Raw genomic sequence first — 14,007 nt, forward strand, 5'->3', positions numbered from 1 at the left:
ACTCCCTTTCTCTCTCAACAACTTTTGTTCTTCCCCTTCTAAACATACATTGTGACAGGGTTTATCTCTTCTTTTGATTCCTCCCCTTCTTCCCTCCCTATATTAGATGTTGTGTGGATAGACAGATGGAGATTAACTTCTCTTTTATAACCTAAGATTTACCTCCAGCCTCAACTTGTCAACCTTTCCAGCTGCCTAATAGACACATCTCTGTATTCCAGAATTTATCCAATATATTTAAACGCTTATCCATTTGATTTTATCTTTAAAATATTAGGTGCTGATTCTGCTTGACATCATGTCAAAATAAATGTGGTCTTCACCATATTATCATGTCATGTACATTTCTGGATTTATGCACTACCCTAGTTATTCTAATAAAAAAATAGATATAAAAATTCATAATAATAGGCACAAATGTGGCTATGAGGTTAAGAAGCTTGTTTTCCAGCCTTATGATCTTGGTTTTCAGTACCTTAGGAAAATATCATCTACTGTACTATAGTCTTGTGCGAACCAAAGCCTTCTGGGTGGATTTGGTAGGTGAAAACTGAAAGGAACCCATCCTGTGTATGTGTATGTATGTCCTTGTGCTTGTGTTGTGTCTGTCCCCTACAACTGATTGGCAACCAGTGTTGGTTTGTTTACATCCCTGTAACTTTGACTTAGTGGTTGAGAAAAACAGACTGACTGAATAAATACCAGACTTAAAAATAAATACTGGGGTAGATTTCTTTGACTAAATCCTTCAAAGCAGTACCCCAATAAACCCACAGTCCAATGACTCAAACAAGTAAAACGTAAACAGCAGAAATAACTGGTACAATTTAACGGCTCATTTTAGCATGAACTGAACTGAACTTAAACTGGAAAGAGGTGCATGATGAGGTGGTATGAGTTAAGGTAGTGAGTAGCACTTGGGTCAGGACCGTTTTGCTCAAATAGTTGATCTCCGCTTCATCTCACAGTCCACCAATATAAACACATGTCAAAATACTGAGATGAGAAAGTGAAGAACAAATAAAATCCAAGAGGCAAACTCGGGAAAGAGATTTATGGAAAATTTTTAATTTATTATTTGATATCACAGAGTAAAGCAACACCTCTTAATATCCAATGCTCTGGAGGTTTGTTTGTTTTGAGCAGGAGAGGAAATATGTAAGTGAGATCAGTACGCTGTGGTTTCTTGTACACAGGACAATCATAGATATCATTGCTTTTTGGTCTCTCAGTGTTAATTGCAAAAATATGGACAACAGGAAGTATTACATTGAGTACTTTGGGCGTCTGCTCAATTACACGGCTGTTCCGCTTGTCCCAGGCTGCCCCATCCAAGAAAAGTCCATGTACATATACACCTGAAATAGAATAATTAAGTTAGTCTGATGTTATCTACATTTATCTAAAAAGAGATTTTAATTTTGATTCTAACCACATTTGTTCACTCTTTGTAAAAAAACCATGCCTTAAGTAATCGTTAAGTATTCTCAATTTCTACTTCTTTAATACAGTTTTATCAGCCACAGAGCATATAGCTTGACTGAGTTGAAGGAAATATCCAATGAGACATGCACATCAATATCACAACTCCAGCTATTCATGAACAATTTACAGCTAAAACCTATAGACCCATATTATACTATAAATGCCAGGCTATGTCAGATGTTATGTTTTAGATACTCCTATTCCTTAATGGTTGGGTGAAGACATTCAAGAACAAAGATGTTATAGGCAGACACAATCATCAACTTCCTGACTTGCCAATTGAATGGAAAACAAAGGTTCCTGGCATGGCATGTCAGTTGCAATTGCTGGAAGAAGGAAGAGAGACATATCTGGATCAGTGCCTACATTGCATTTTTAAAAAGCTCATTTGGCTGTTAGAGTAAACTAACTCACACCACAATAGAGACAACGAGGCAATGTCTATGTGGTTACTCAACATGCAAGAAATAGAAACTAAACCATTCTTAAGTTATGTCTTATCCTTTTGAAAAGAGATTGAGACATTAGATAATATAAAGGTGGATATACAATGTCCAACAGAACAGGGTGGGAATGGCATGAATACATTTGATTAGTCTGCTCAGTTAGAATTGGGGTTGAATAACAATAACAGCAACAACAAACAAAAGGGAACGCAGTGTAAATAACGGACAGAGTCAAGACTATTGAAAAGGTTTTAAGACACAATGAAAATTTTAAGAAAATAAAAATAAGAAATAAGTGGAGATTTTACTGGTGAGTGTATTACATTATAAGGCACAAAAAGAAAATGACTCTCCCCAGACACAATAGAACAACAACAATATTTATATCCCAAATAAGGCGATGAGCTGGCAGAATCATTAGCATGCTAGGCAAAAGGTTTAGCAGCATTTTGTCCATCTTAACATTCCGAGTTCAAATTCTCACTGGTCAACTTTGCTTTTGATCCTTTCTGATTCAATAAAATGAGTACCAGTTGAGCACTTGGGTCAATGTAATTGACTTAACTCCTTTCCCGATCTTGCTGGCCTTGTACCAAAGATTTTAAATAAATATCATACCACAAATAAAGTGTTCAACACTGTCCCATAATTGAAATGTTAGGACTAGCAAAAGCTACATTCCAGCAGACACACCTATCTCACCTTTTATCAACCTTACTTTGCATTACCTTCCTGAACCCCATAATAAATACATCACTCTTGTCTCACCAGAACTGACATGTCTTATCTGTCTGGAAAGGATAAAAGTACATCATGGATACTACTCCCACCTATTCCAATAAATTAAACCATTAACATTTGTATCTCACTGCCTGCAGCATACCATGTTCAAATTGATGATCATTAACCCTATTGTATTCAGCTTACTTAAATGCACCCATTACACTCTCAGAGTGGTTGGCATCAGGAAGAGCATCTAGTCATAGAAACCATGCCAAATTGGACTGAAATCTGGTGCCGCCCCTCAGATTACCAGCCCTGGTCAAACTATTCAACCCATCCCAGTATGGCCAACTGACATTAATGATGATGATGATGATGATGATTACTCTGTTAGAGGTAATGCTTATCTATTCACATTGTTTTGAATTAATTATGCATTTTCTAATCACTTCAAGATTTTGATGATGTGACTGTTTATATTTAGAATGACATTGTAGGGTAGGTGTGAGAGATTGGATGTAGCCAGTCTGAACATGAAATATGTAGAATATTTGGGGCAGGTATGGCCAGTTTAAATGCCAAAGGGTTGAACCATGGTCACTTAATCTACACATTTATAAACAGATGTGGAATAGTTCATCCTGGTAACAGCAGAAACACTTGTAATGTGAGAGAATGTCTTATGTTATGATAAAAGACTATTTTATGTAGAAATATTGACTCTGACAAGTATATTTTCCTTAGATGCACAACAAGAATAAAAACGGTCGTATAAGTACCATTTGAAAACAAACTACCCAACATTTGAAGATAAACACACACTCAAACACCCTCACACTATTTTATGATGCTAATCTCTCTATATATAAATGTATGGCAGGTTTGGTATACTTCAACTAACACTATCTCCTCTGAGACCCTGCGGTGCAAGTTGACCAAAATTGAGATTATGATAGAAGAAGGCTTGCTCTTCATTCCGTAGAAGAAAAAAATTCAAATCGGACCACGTAAACACCAAAAATTATTTACATCAAAAAGGTGCTTTTTTTTCTATGAAAATCCCTATTTTTTACGATTTTTTGACTGCTGTGCCGCCATTTTTCGGTGTATTTCAACCAGAAAAATGTTCACTTAAAGAGAATAACAAGCTACATAATTCAAAATTTTAATTTTCAAAAATTCTAATTCTAAAGGGTCGAAACAAACTCGAGCAACGCCAGGCGATACTGCTAGAATGGAATATAAAAAAATATAAATGCTTCTAGTATTGTAAAATCATTTAAACTTAAATAAATATTGATTCTGATTGGTATTTAGGTTGACAGTGAAGTAAGAAAACTCAAAGTTAGAATTAGGATTTAAAATTAAGATCATTATAAAGCTTAATGTAGATATAGGTGCAGTGTAGCTATGTGGTAAGAAGTTTGCTTCACAACCACATGGTTCTGGGTTCAGTCCCACAGTGGACAAGTGTCCTACCTTGGGCAAGTGTCTTCTACTATAGACTCGAGCTGACCAAAGCTTTGGGAGAGTATTTGGTAGACTGAAACTAAAAGAAGCCCATCTTTGCGTGTGTGTGTGTGTGTGTGGTGTGTGTGTGTGTGGTGTGTGTGTGTGTGTGTGTGAGCGTGTAACTGTGTGTATCTGTGTGTCTGCGTTTGTTCCCCACTAATGCTTGACAACTAGTGTTGGTGTAACATAGTGGATCAGCAAAAGAGACCAATAGATTAAGTACTAGGCTTAAAAATATTAAGTCCAGACTTTGATTTGTTTGACTAAAAGGTCTTTTAATGTGGTGCCCCAGCATGGCCACAGTCAAATGACCGAAACAATTAAAGGATAAAAGATATCATTTATATTTCATACATTCCTAATAAAGCATTTATAATTTGATTCAAATACCAAAAATCTCATACATAAATAAATCCTTGTTTCATACCTTCCTGTGGAGCAGAATTGATATCCTCTTTCATTGATTTTGTGACATTGTTGTTTAAAACAACAGCATCTAAGGCCCAACCTTTGTGTGCCCTTGTGATCTCCTGGCGCATAGCAGTGAGAAAACCCTAAAGATTTAACAGAAGACAATAATAGAAAATCGCATTTGAATATGGAAGACTTTACTTTGAATAAATATATAAAAAGAATATTATATGTCTACATATATCGTTGCATATTAGATTTACTTCATGACACATACTATATATGCACAAGGAAAATCATTCTACTACAGAATTGAGGCATTAGAAATAACACATTCTAGTTTGTGTGTGTGTGTGTATATATATATATATATATACATACATATATATTCGCCATGATAGATTGCTAGCTACTACACATTCTTTATTTTCTCTCCTTGTTTCTTTCTGTATTCCTTTCTGTGGAAGAGTGTAGGCTCGAAATGTTAAAGACTTTTTCACCTCCCAATCGTTAAACTAATACATCTGTTTGTTGCCTACACCACCTGTCTTCATCTTTTGACTTTTTCGTGAATTCTCCCTATATATATATATATATATATATATATATGTGATGACTGTCCACTCGGGACAGAGGAAGGCCATTGCTGACCTTTAGGAACATTTTGAACATCTAGGACTAACTTATATTTTGCATTTGCGGCTCTGCTGATGGCTAATGAGCCCTGCTCTTGACAAGCATACACAACTACAAACATTGCAAATCAAGCTTTCCCCATTCACTATACTAGTAGTGCACTTTTGAGAAGCATACTTAACTTCTTCATGCAGAATACACGCTCTTTCAAAGCTGTAGACCTTCTCCTTAACTTGCTTTCTCCGTCTGTAGTGATGACATGCATTGCTTTCCTAGTCAGTCTCCTGCATACAACAAGCTTTTAATGAGGACTTTACACAGTCCTTAAATCACAGCCTTGGTTTCTGCTGGAGTTTCTTTCCACTAACAAATTCCCTATATAGCATCTGTTTAGGGATCCTGCTATCTTTCATTCTAATGAGAACCCAGGTTCAAAATTTCTCCAAGACACCTGATGAAGGCTGGAGTGTATATCAGCCGAAACACTGTATTAACAACAAACAAGATGAGGACAAATATCCGTCAAATGTAAATAATGTACATAATTCCTCATCTCTCAAATATAGAACTGAAGTTCAGACATGGTTGGAATACATTTGACCTGTAAAAAAAAGCCTGTTTACACATCAGTTTGCCATTGAAAAAAATGCTTGCTTTAGGCAATAGGTATCAAAAGAACAACAGCCATTTTATGGCACCTTCTGGCAGAACGGTGATGGCATTTCTAGTCTCTTGGCTATCATCAGCACCATGTAAGACATGAGACACAATCCTAAAATGACCTTGGAAGCTTTTGCTTGCTTATAGGGAATCAGTATCAAAACATGGACTGACTATTGAAGGTTGAAAATATAAAACATTTGAAAAAAAATAATTGTTTCAGTAAATGCTGTATGTGATAAATCTATGGAGACATAACAGAGTATTAAAGCTGAAGGATTACTTGAGGATTAAAGAAACCAGTCATCCAAAAATAATTGGGACGTCCTTCAAACACCCAGTTGTAAAACTGTTCATTTCTTTCAATGAGATCTGTGAACCAAAATCCTAAAGTTGCAGCATCCCATGAAATCTAAAAATGACAAAAAAAAAAGAAAAAGATTTATAAAAGATGGTTATTTGCTACTTTGTTTTATATTATTTTAGAAAGAATTAAAATTGTCCAAAAAACAGAAAGTCAATATTTCATTTCATTCACACATAAATTATCAGGTCAATTGTTTGTGTATTCCATCCCACCAAGTTCATAGCACCCAAGCACCCGTTTTTTTATCATAGATTTTTTTCATGGAACTCTTGTATACTAATGACTCAGTTTTCACAGCTGAATTGACAAAAGGTTCAGAAAGGAAATTCAAATATTGAACAAAACCTACAATGGAAAAGACTCAAAGACTAATGTTTTTAATTAGCAGGAAAGGTGACATGACAGTAAAGTGGCCCAAGTTTCATGTACTGAAAAGGAATAGGTAAGAATTCTATGTAGTGTTTCCATTTTAGATGATGGACACACAAGAGATGTAATGGGATTACAGTCAAGCTAACAGAGAAGGTAAATAGCAGAAGTATTTGATAACATTTGTACCTTAGTTGATCTAATTAGCAGTGATAATAATGTTTGTCCAGAAACATAGGAGAGGAAGTTCAGAAAGCTTTTACTTCTGCTAACAAAGGGTTTCTCTCTCTCTCTTCCCCCCCCCCACTCTCTCTCTCTCTCTCTGAGTGAGTGACAGATTTTATGAGGGTTGCATACTAAGTGCAATGGTACATGATAGAAAGATGTGGGCTTTGAATGTGGAGGATTTGTGAAGGTTTGAAAACAAAATGAACTGAGCATATTTTGCTGGTCGTATAAATGATGGAGAACAAATTAGCTGAGGGGAAAATTTGATTATAAGAAGAACTGGATATAGCGTATAAGAAAGAAAACTGTAACTGTATGAGAAAGTGATACATTTGGAAGACGCTAGTTGTCTAAAGAAGCGCTGAGTATTCCAAGAGAAATATAAGAGGGAGACAAAGTGAAAAACAGGACAAAGTGATGAATTACAGCAATGAAGAAAACCCACTCAACCGCAGTAAAAATAGAAAAATAGGCATAGACATAATGATGATGGTGGTGGTGATGGAGGTTGAGATGTGCAATATCTCTTACTGAGTGGAGGTGCAATGGCCCAGTGGTTAGGGCAGCGGACTCACGGTCATAGGATCGCGGTTTCGATTCCCAGACCAGGCGTTTGTGAGTGTTTATTGAGCGAAAACACCTAAAGCTCCATGAGGCTCCGGCAGGGGATGGATGGTGGTGATCCCTGCTGTACTCTTTCACCACAACTTTCTCTCACTCTTACTTCCTGTTTCTGTTGTACCTGTATTTCAAGGGGCCGGCCTTGTCACTCTCTGTGTCACGCTGAATATCCCCGAGAACTACGTTAAGGGTACATGTGTCTGTGGAGTGCTCAGCCACTTACACGTTAATTTCACGAGCAGGCTGTTCCGTTGATTCGGATCAACAGGAACCCTCGTCGTCGTAACCGACAGAGTGCTTCCTCCTATCTCTTACTGAGTCACTTCTGATTATTCTCTTCATATCAAGCCTCCAAAAGCTCTCTCTTCTCTCACTCACATCCTTTCCTGTCAATGTATCGCCCAAAATTTTTTTCTGCTTCTCTTATCTGCCTGTTTCACAAGGGATGGTACCACATTGTATCTCTCTCTCTCTTTATTCAGTCTCCCTTGCCATCACTCCCAAATCATTGTAAGTCAACACACAATCTCTTCCTCTTATTTCTTACTCCCCAGTCACTCATTATTGATATCCATCATTCCTATTCTCTCATCATTACTCATCATTATTGCTACTCATCTCTCTCTTTCTCACTCTGTCCTGCCCAATTCATTTGCCAGCTGATGGTGAACAAAGCAAGGGAGATACCACAAGGTAAAGATAACTATTCAGTTCTGCTGGAGCCATAACATTTTTAGCACTGGTGCAGTGAGAAGCTATTCCTAGTTTACACTGTAAAGTGGTTGACAATAAGGAGATGCAGAAGGACCATACAAGGTAACTTAGAAGTTAGGTGTTGTGACAGGGAGTGCATCCAGCCATTAAATACAGCTTCAGAAGACCTCTCCAGAACATACCAGTTTGGAATAGCAGATGTCAGAATGTCAAACAATGCTACTGATGATGATTATATGAGTGTGTTGTGCATGTATCTCTCTTTCTCTCTGTATATACATTTCATATTATATATATATATATATATATATATATATAATAGAAATATTAAAATTACTAAGTCTCTATAAAAGAGATTATGGCAGCGTTTACTGGAAATTAATTGTTATCGCCATATTAATATGGCATTCTTATAGATATAAGAATAATCGCTGCCATGGTCAGCTCCATGAGGCCACCGCCATCAAGATAGCTATTGATACACGATCTGTATCCATTATAACCTTCGAACAAGGGAGGTCAGCCGCTTCACACTGCCAGTCTGACAGCTACAGACGCGTTTCGGGGTATTGCCCCTTGTCAATGTAGCGCAGTCAGACCCGCAGGTGTCGCCACTGACGTCTCTGTTCGAAGGCTTATAAACTTTGGGTCAAAAAAATTGTTGTTTCTGGAAATATCATGCTACAAATAAATTAATTATAAAACTGAAGTGAAATACAAACAGTGCATATGTTTAAAGTGTGTGTGTGTGTGCATGCATACATGTGTGCATGAATGTGTTATACATACAGACTCAAAAGCTAATGTTTGCAATCTAGCTTTCACAAAAATTATTATTGGATTTGAAATAAATATTGGGTTACAAAGGATTGTAATTTATTTTTCTCAATGATATTACTTTTTATTATTTTTATTATTTTTATTATTTTTATTATTGAATTTTACTTTGTTAATATTTTGGGAAGATGAAAAGGTTGCCAATACATGACTGTAGATATTTCTCTCATCAGATTTCAGCTTGTATTCAGTCACAAGTGTTGTACTGCTTATTTTGTGCTGAAAATTTCACATTTCTTAAAAGTACATCCTTGCTTAAGTTTTCTATTTCACATTTGAATTCATCCTATTACTTTTGATTGGTATTTATTACAATAATATGTGATAAAATAGAATCCACTAGGTTATCAGAAAAACCAATGAAACTTCATTGTTATGTGCATTATATGATAACTAGCAGTATCACCTGGTGTTGCTCAGGTTTATTTCGACCCTTTAGAATTGGAATTTTTGAAAAGTAAAAATTTTGCATTATGTAGCTTGTTATTCTCTTTAAGTGAACATTTTTCTGGTTGAAATACACCGAAAAATGGCGACACAGGAGTAAAAAAATCATAAAAAATAGGGATTTTCATAGAAAAAAAAGCACCTTTTTGATGTAAATGATTTTTGGTGTTAACATTGTCTGATTTGAATTTTTTCTTCTATGGGAGGAAGAGCAAGCCTTCTTCTATCATACTCTCAATTTTGGTCAACTTGCACCGCAGGGTCTCGGAGGAGATAGTGTTAGTTGAAGGCTACCAAACCTGCCATACACAGACAACTTCAGCTTTATATATACAGAGATTTGAATATAAACTGAAATTGTCCCCAGCTATTTCAACAAGGTCTATGTGAAAGTTTGAGCTCAGTATTGCAAGCTAAGAAAAAATACCAATTGAGTTACTTCCCTGTAAACTAAACCTCTCTGTTAAGTTAAATTTACTCGGTTAATCAGAAATTAAAAAGGAGTCATTGATTTTTGTCACTTTGGTAACTCAATTTATTCCTGTAGATGCTAATTTCATTTGAAAATAATTTCATACTTCAATTTAGTTTTACTAGAAATGGAATAACATCTAGCATTAGTAATACTTCAAACAATGATTTACTGTTGACTAACCTTCTTCCAGGAGACTGGCACTCTTGCATTAAATATGTTGTCTAAAGCATCTCTAAGATTCTCATTGATGATGATTGTACCATCTATACCAAGTTTCAGGTTGACCAATGTGCTACGAACTGCTGAAATAACTAATTGCATGCGGTCCACTTCTTGTCGCAGAAAGATATTCATGGGCTGGATTATTCCCATCTTTTTTAGACGTTCTTTCACCTAGAATATATTTACCAATATAAGACAACAATTCAAATATGTTTTCTTTACTAGCCACACAGGGCTGAACACAGAGGGGACAAATTACAAGGTAGAGCTTTTCTTTTTGGAGAGAAAAAAAAAAGAAAAAGAAAAAAAGGTGGGTAGGTTTTCGATCAGAAGGGATCGTAAAAAAAGAAAGGAAAAAAAACTATCAATAGGGATCGTGTATCACAGAAATGTCATGATGTAAAGTGTAAAGGGGGAAACAGATAAGGTTCATCCATGGAAAGAAGAGCCTACGGAAAGTACCATGGTAACCTCGGTCAATAATGTCACATGTTAACACATTTATTTGCAAGTAAATAACTCTGTTTTAAATTTTTCCGGGTTCATAGGATTATGCTCAAGGTAGCTTTGTCATCCATACGTGCCATCCTTGCTACATTCACCCATCTTTTTTTTTAAACATTTGCTAGACAAAATTTGCCTCTCTACTCTCACTTTCCTTTTCAAGTGATACTTGAAGAAGTTGATGAGAGATTGACCAGAGAGGAAAGTGTTTGTCTCTAATCCTTTCAAACGCGTCCACCAGATACATTCTTTCGCCATAGCCACAAGTATGATGAAAATAGCTCTTCCTTCCCGTTTGAAAGAAGGCAACAACAATTCAAACAGAAACTAAAACCAGTAGATTTATGTTGCTCAGAATCACCATTTTGATATTCATTATCAGATGCACAAAAGTTCCATTTCTTCCTTTGAAATTAGTCCAGAAATTTGTAGGAAGGAGAATCAATGAATCCCTGACAATATAATACTGTTATCTATTTTATTGATCCAGGAAAGCTAAACTCATACTCGTTTTGAGTAAATTTACCAAGAGCTCACTATAATGGTTTACAAGAAAAATATTTACCATATAAAAGTTTATAAAAAAAAAGACCTCACCTTTTTCAAACCTAGCCAGACTCATGGGCCCGGTTTCCTGGTTTCTGTGGCGTATGTATTCCCCCCAGCTGGACGGGATGCCAGTCCATTGCAGTGTTACTCAAGAAACAGGAAGACAGAGTGAGAGAAAGTTGTGGTGAAAGAGTACAACAGGGGTCAACGCTACCCCTGGAGCCCCGTGGAGCTTTTAGGTGTTTTCACTCAATAAACACACACAACACCTGGTCTGGGAATCGAAACTGTGATCCTTTGGCTCGTGAGTCCACTGCCCTAACCACTGGGTGATTGCATCTCTACTAAATGCGCCCCTTTAAAGCCTAGCTAGGCTCAGGGGCCTGGTTTCCGAGTTTCAATGGCCAGTCCATTGCAGCGCTACTCATTTTTGCCAGCTGAGTCGACTGGAGCAACGTGAAATGAAGCATTTTGCTCAAGAACACAACGCGTCGCCTGGTCCAGCAATCAAAACTACAATCTTATGATTATGATGCTGACACCCTAACCACTAAGCCACGTGACTCCACATAAAAGTTTATAACCAGCACAAAAACAGAAAATTTCCAAAATACTCTATAGCTAAAATTTTATTTCCAACAGAATATGAACTCAAAACATAAAATAAAACAAATTTTCAGTGTTCTGGGTTCAAATCCTATTATCAGCAGTTTGAACTTTCATCCAGCTTGGATTAATGAAATAAATACCTGTGAAAATATGTGAGTAAATTGATTGTTATACCAACTCTTCTACAATATTAACTTTTCATCAGCTCAAAATTGAATATTTCAATTATAATCATCTACATCCGAAATAACAACACGCTTATTCCAGTAGTTGTACAAACATCAAGCTAAGTAAAACCGATGGTTGTCCTTTCATACAGGCTGTCCCCTGCATACCTCTCCAACTGAGTGCCCCTAATCTTATAGGTTCTGGGTACTGGTGTCACATAAAAAGCACCTGTTCCATGTAAACACACCCATGCCAGTGCTGTGTAAAAGCACCTGGTACAGTCTGTAAAGTGGTTGGCATTAGGAAGGGCATCCGGCCATAGAAAATGTGCTAAAATGGTCAAGGAGCCTGGGCAGCTCTACAGCTGGTCAGTTCGCAATCAAACCGTCCAACCCATGCCAGCATGGAAAATGGATATTAAAGAGTGATGATGATTCTGATGCAAAAATTTGTATTTACCTCAAATGGGTTATAATTATGTGGCATTTTCTCAAGCATGTCATCAGCATGTCTGTAGACAACACTTTCTCTAGTCTCACCTTCTCCACCTCGGGATTCTTTTGGTTGAATATTCATCATAGTCAAAAGTAGATCATTGGCTGTATTGGTTTGATATCTGAAATATGTGAAGCAATAAATTATCCTTTTATTATTATCTTTAAGGTTGTTGTTTCTTTTTTTAAATTTCCCTTATATTTTTTTAATCAAAATCAATATCAAATTCGATGACTGGCATCCGTGCTAGTGGAGCGCTAAGAGCACCATCCGAGCATGATCATTGCCAGAGCAGCAAACTGGCTTCTGTGCCAGTGACACATAAAAAGAACCATTCGAACATGATCATTATCAGCGTCGCCTTACTAGCACGTGAAAAAAACATTCGAGCGAGATCGTTGCCAGTGCCACTGGACTGGCTCCTGTGCAAGTAGCACATAAAAACACTATCTGAGCATGGCCGTTGCCAGTACCGCCTGACTGGCCCTCATGCCTGTGGCATGTAAAAGCATCCACTACACTCTCGGAGTGGCTGGCATTAGGAGGGGCATCCAGCTGTAGAAACTCTGCCAGATCAAGACTGGAGCCTGGTGCAGCTATCTAGTTCGCCAGTCCTCAGTCAAATCGTCCAACCCATGCTAGCATGGAAAGCAGATGTTAAACGATGATGATGATAATGACGATGTAATATTTTATGTTTAATTCTTCAAAGTCCTATATTGCAAGTAACTGCAACTGTAAACAATTCCTAAACCAGATGTAACCACAATTTAAAAAGCATTGTTTGTGAGTCAAACACTGGCAATAAACATGCTGCTTTGTGAGAAACAAAGTTTAACTTCATTTTAGAAAGAAGTTCCCATGTGTGTTTAATTTTTATGCTTATTTACTAATGTTCCTTTTGTTTTATCAACTGAATTTCTTGAGATTTTTCTTCCTTTGATTTTGCATATAATGGTGGTTAATATTTCAAGAAGTGGAATTAAAATTTTGTATTATTATTCGTTATCGATTTATTTAATGTCATTTATTTGTTAGTGAATTAATTATAGGAAGATAGCTTGAACTCAATATAATAATAAGAATTAAGAAGAATTGTAAGTTAGTGTCATCTGCACTATTGATCTTAGTGGTATCAGAAATTATCAATTCTGAGCAAGAGTGTATCAAATGATATTGCCTTAATCCTTTTGTTAATGAATGGTGAGGATTAAAAAAAATTAAAATATTAATTTTCTGATATATTTTCAATATGGCATCTCTATATACTGGATGACATATATGGGGAGTATTATTACAGCAATAAGAATAAATGACTCTAATTTGTTGAACCTTACAAAACCTTTCTAATTTGGAAATGACAGCACATCTGAATTTTTTTCTTATGCGAGCTTTACTGCTTTCAAGTTTCAGAGACTAACCGGAGTACAAATTCAGCTTTGAGACAAGAAATCAAATCATCCACCAGTTATTCTTAGGAACTTAGTCAGTAATGTAGGTAGACGAATATCATCAATTTCTTCGGATGA

At 36.4% G+C, this 14,007-nt stretch overlaps 1 protein-coding gene across 1 annotated transcript in view; it reads right to left on the reverse strand.

The window, feature by feature from the left end:
- Nucleotides 1–1,051: 1,051 nt before the first annotated feature.
- LOC115215439 (dynein heavy chain 5, axonemal-like) overlaps nucleotides 1,052–14,007 on the reverse strand; it is a 370,977-nt gene continuing 358,021 nt past the window's right edge. The window contains exons 73-77 of the mRNA XM_036506013.1: nucleotides 12,443–12,599; nucleotides 10,112–10,324; nucleotides 6,157–6,285; nucleotides 4,594–4,720; nucleotides 1,052–1,358 (exon numbers count right to left, since the gene is read on the reverse strand). Of these exons, the coding sequence (XP_036361906.1) occupies nucleotides 1,075–1,358; nucleotides 4,594–4,720; nucleotides 6,157–6,285; nucleotides 10,112–10,324; nucleotides 12,443–12,599 (910 nt within the window). The 3' untranslated portion in view covers nucleotides 1,052–1,074. The remainder of the gene's footprint in view (nucleotides 1,359–4,593; nucleotides 4,721–6,156; nucleotides 6,286–10,111; nucleotides 10,325–12,442; nucleotides 12,600–14,007) is intronic.

The sequence above is a fragment of the Octopus sinensis genome, linkage group LG9 (genome assembly GCF_006345805.1).
Source record: "Octopus sinensis linkage group LG9, ASM634580v1, whole genome shotgun sequence".
In the NCBI taxonomy this organism is placed as follows: Eukaryota; Metazoa; Mollusca; class Cephalopoda; order Octopoda; family Octopodidae; genus Octopus; species Octopus sinensis.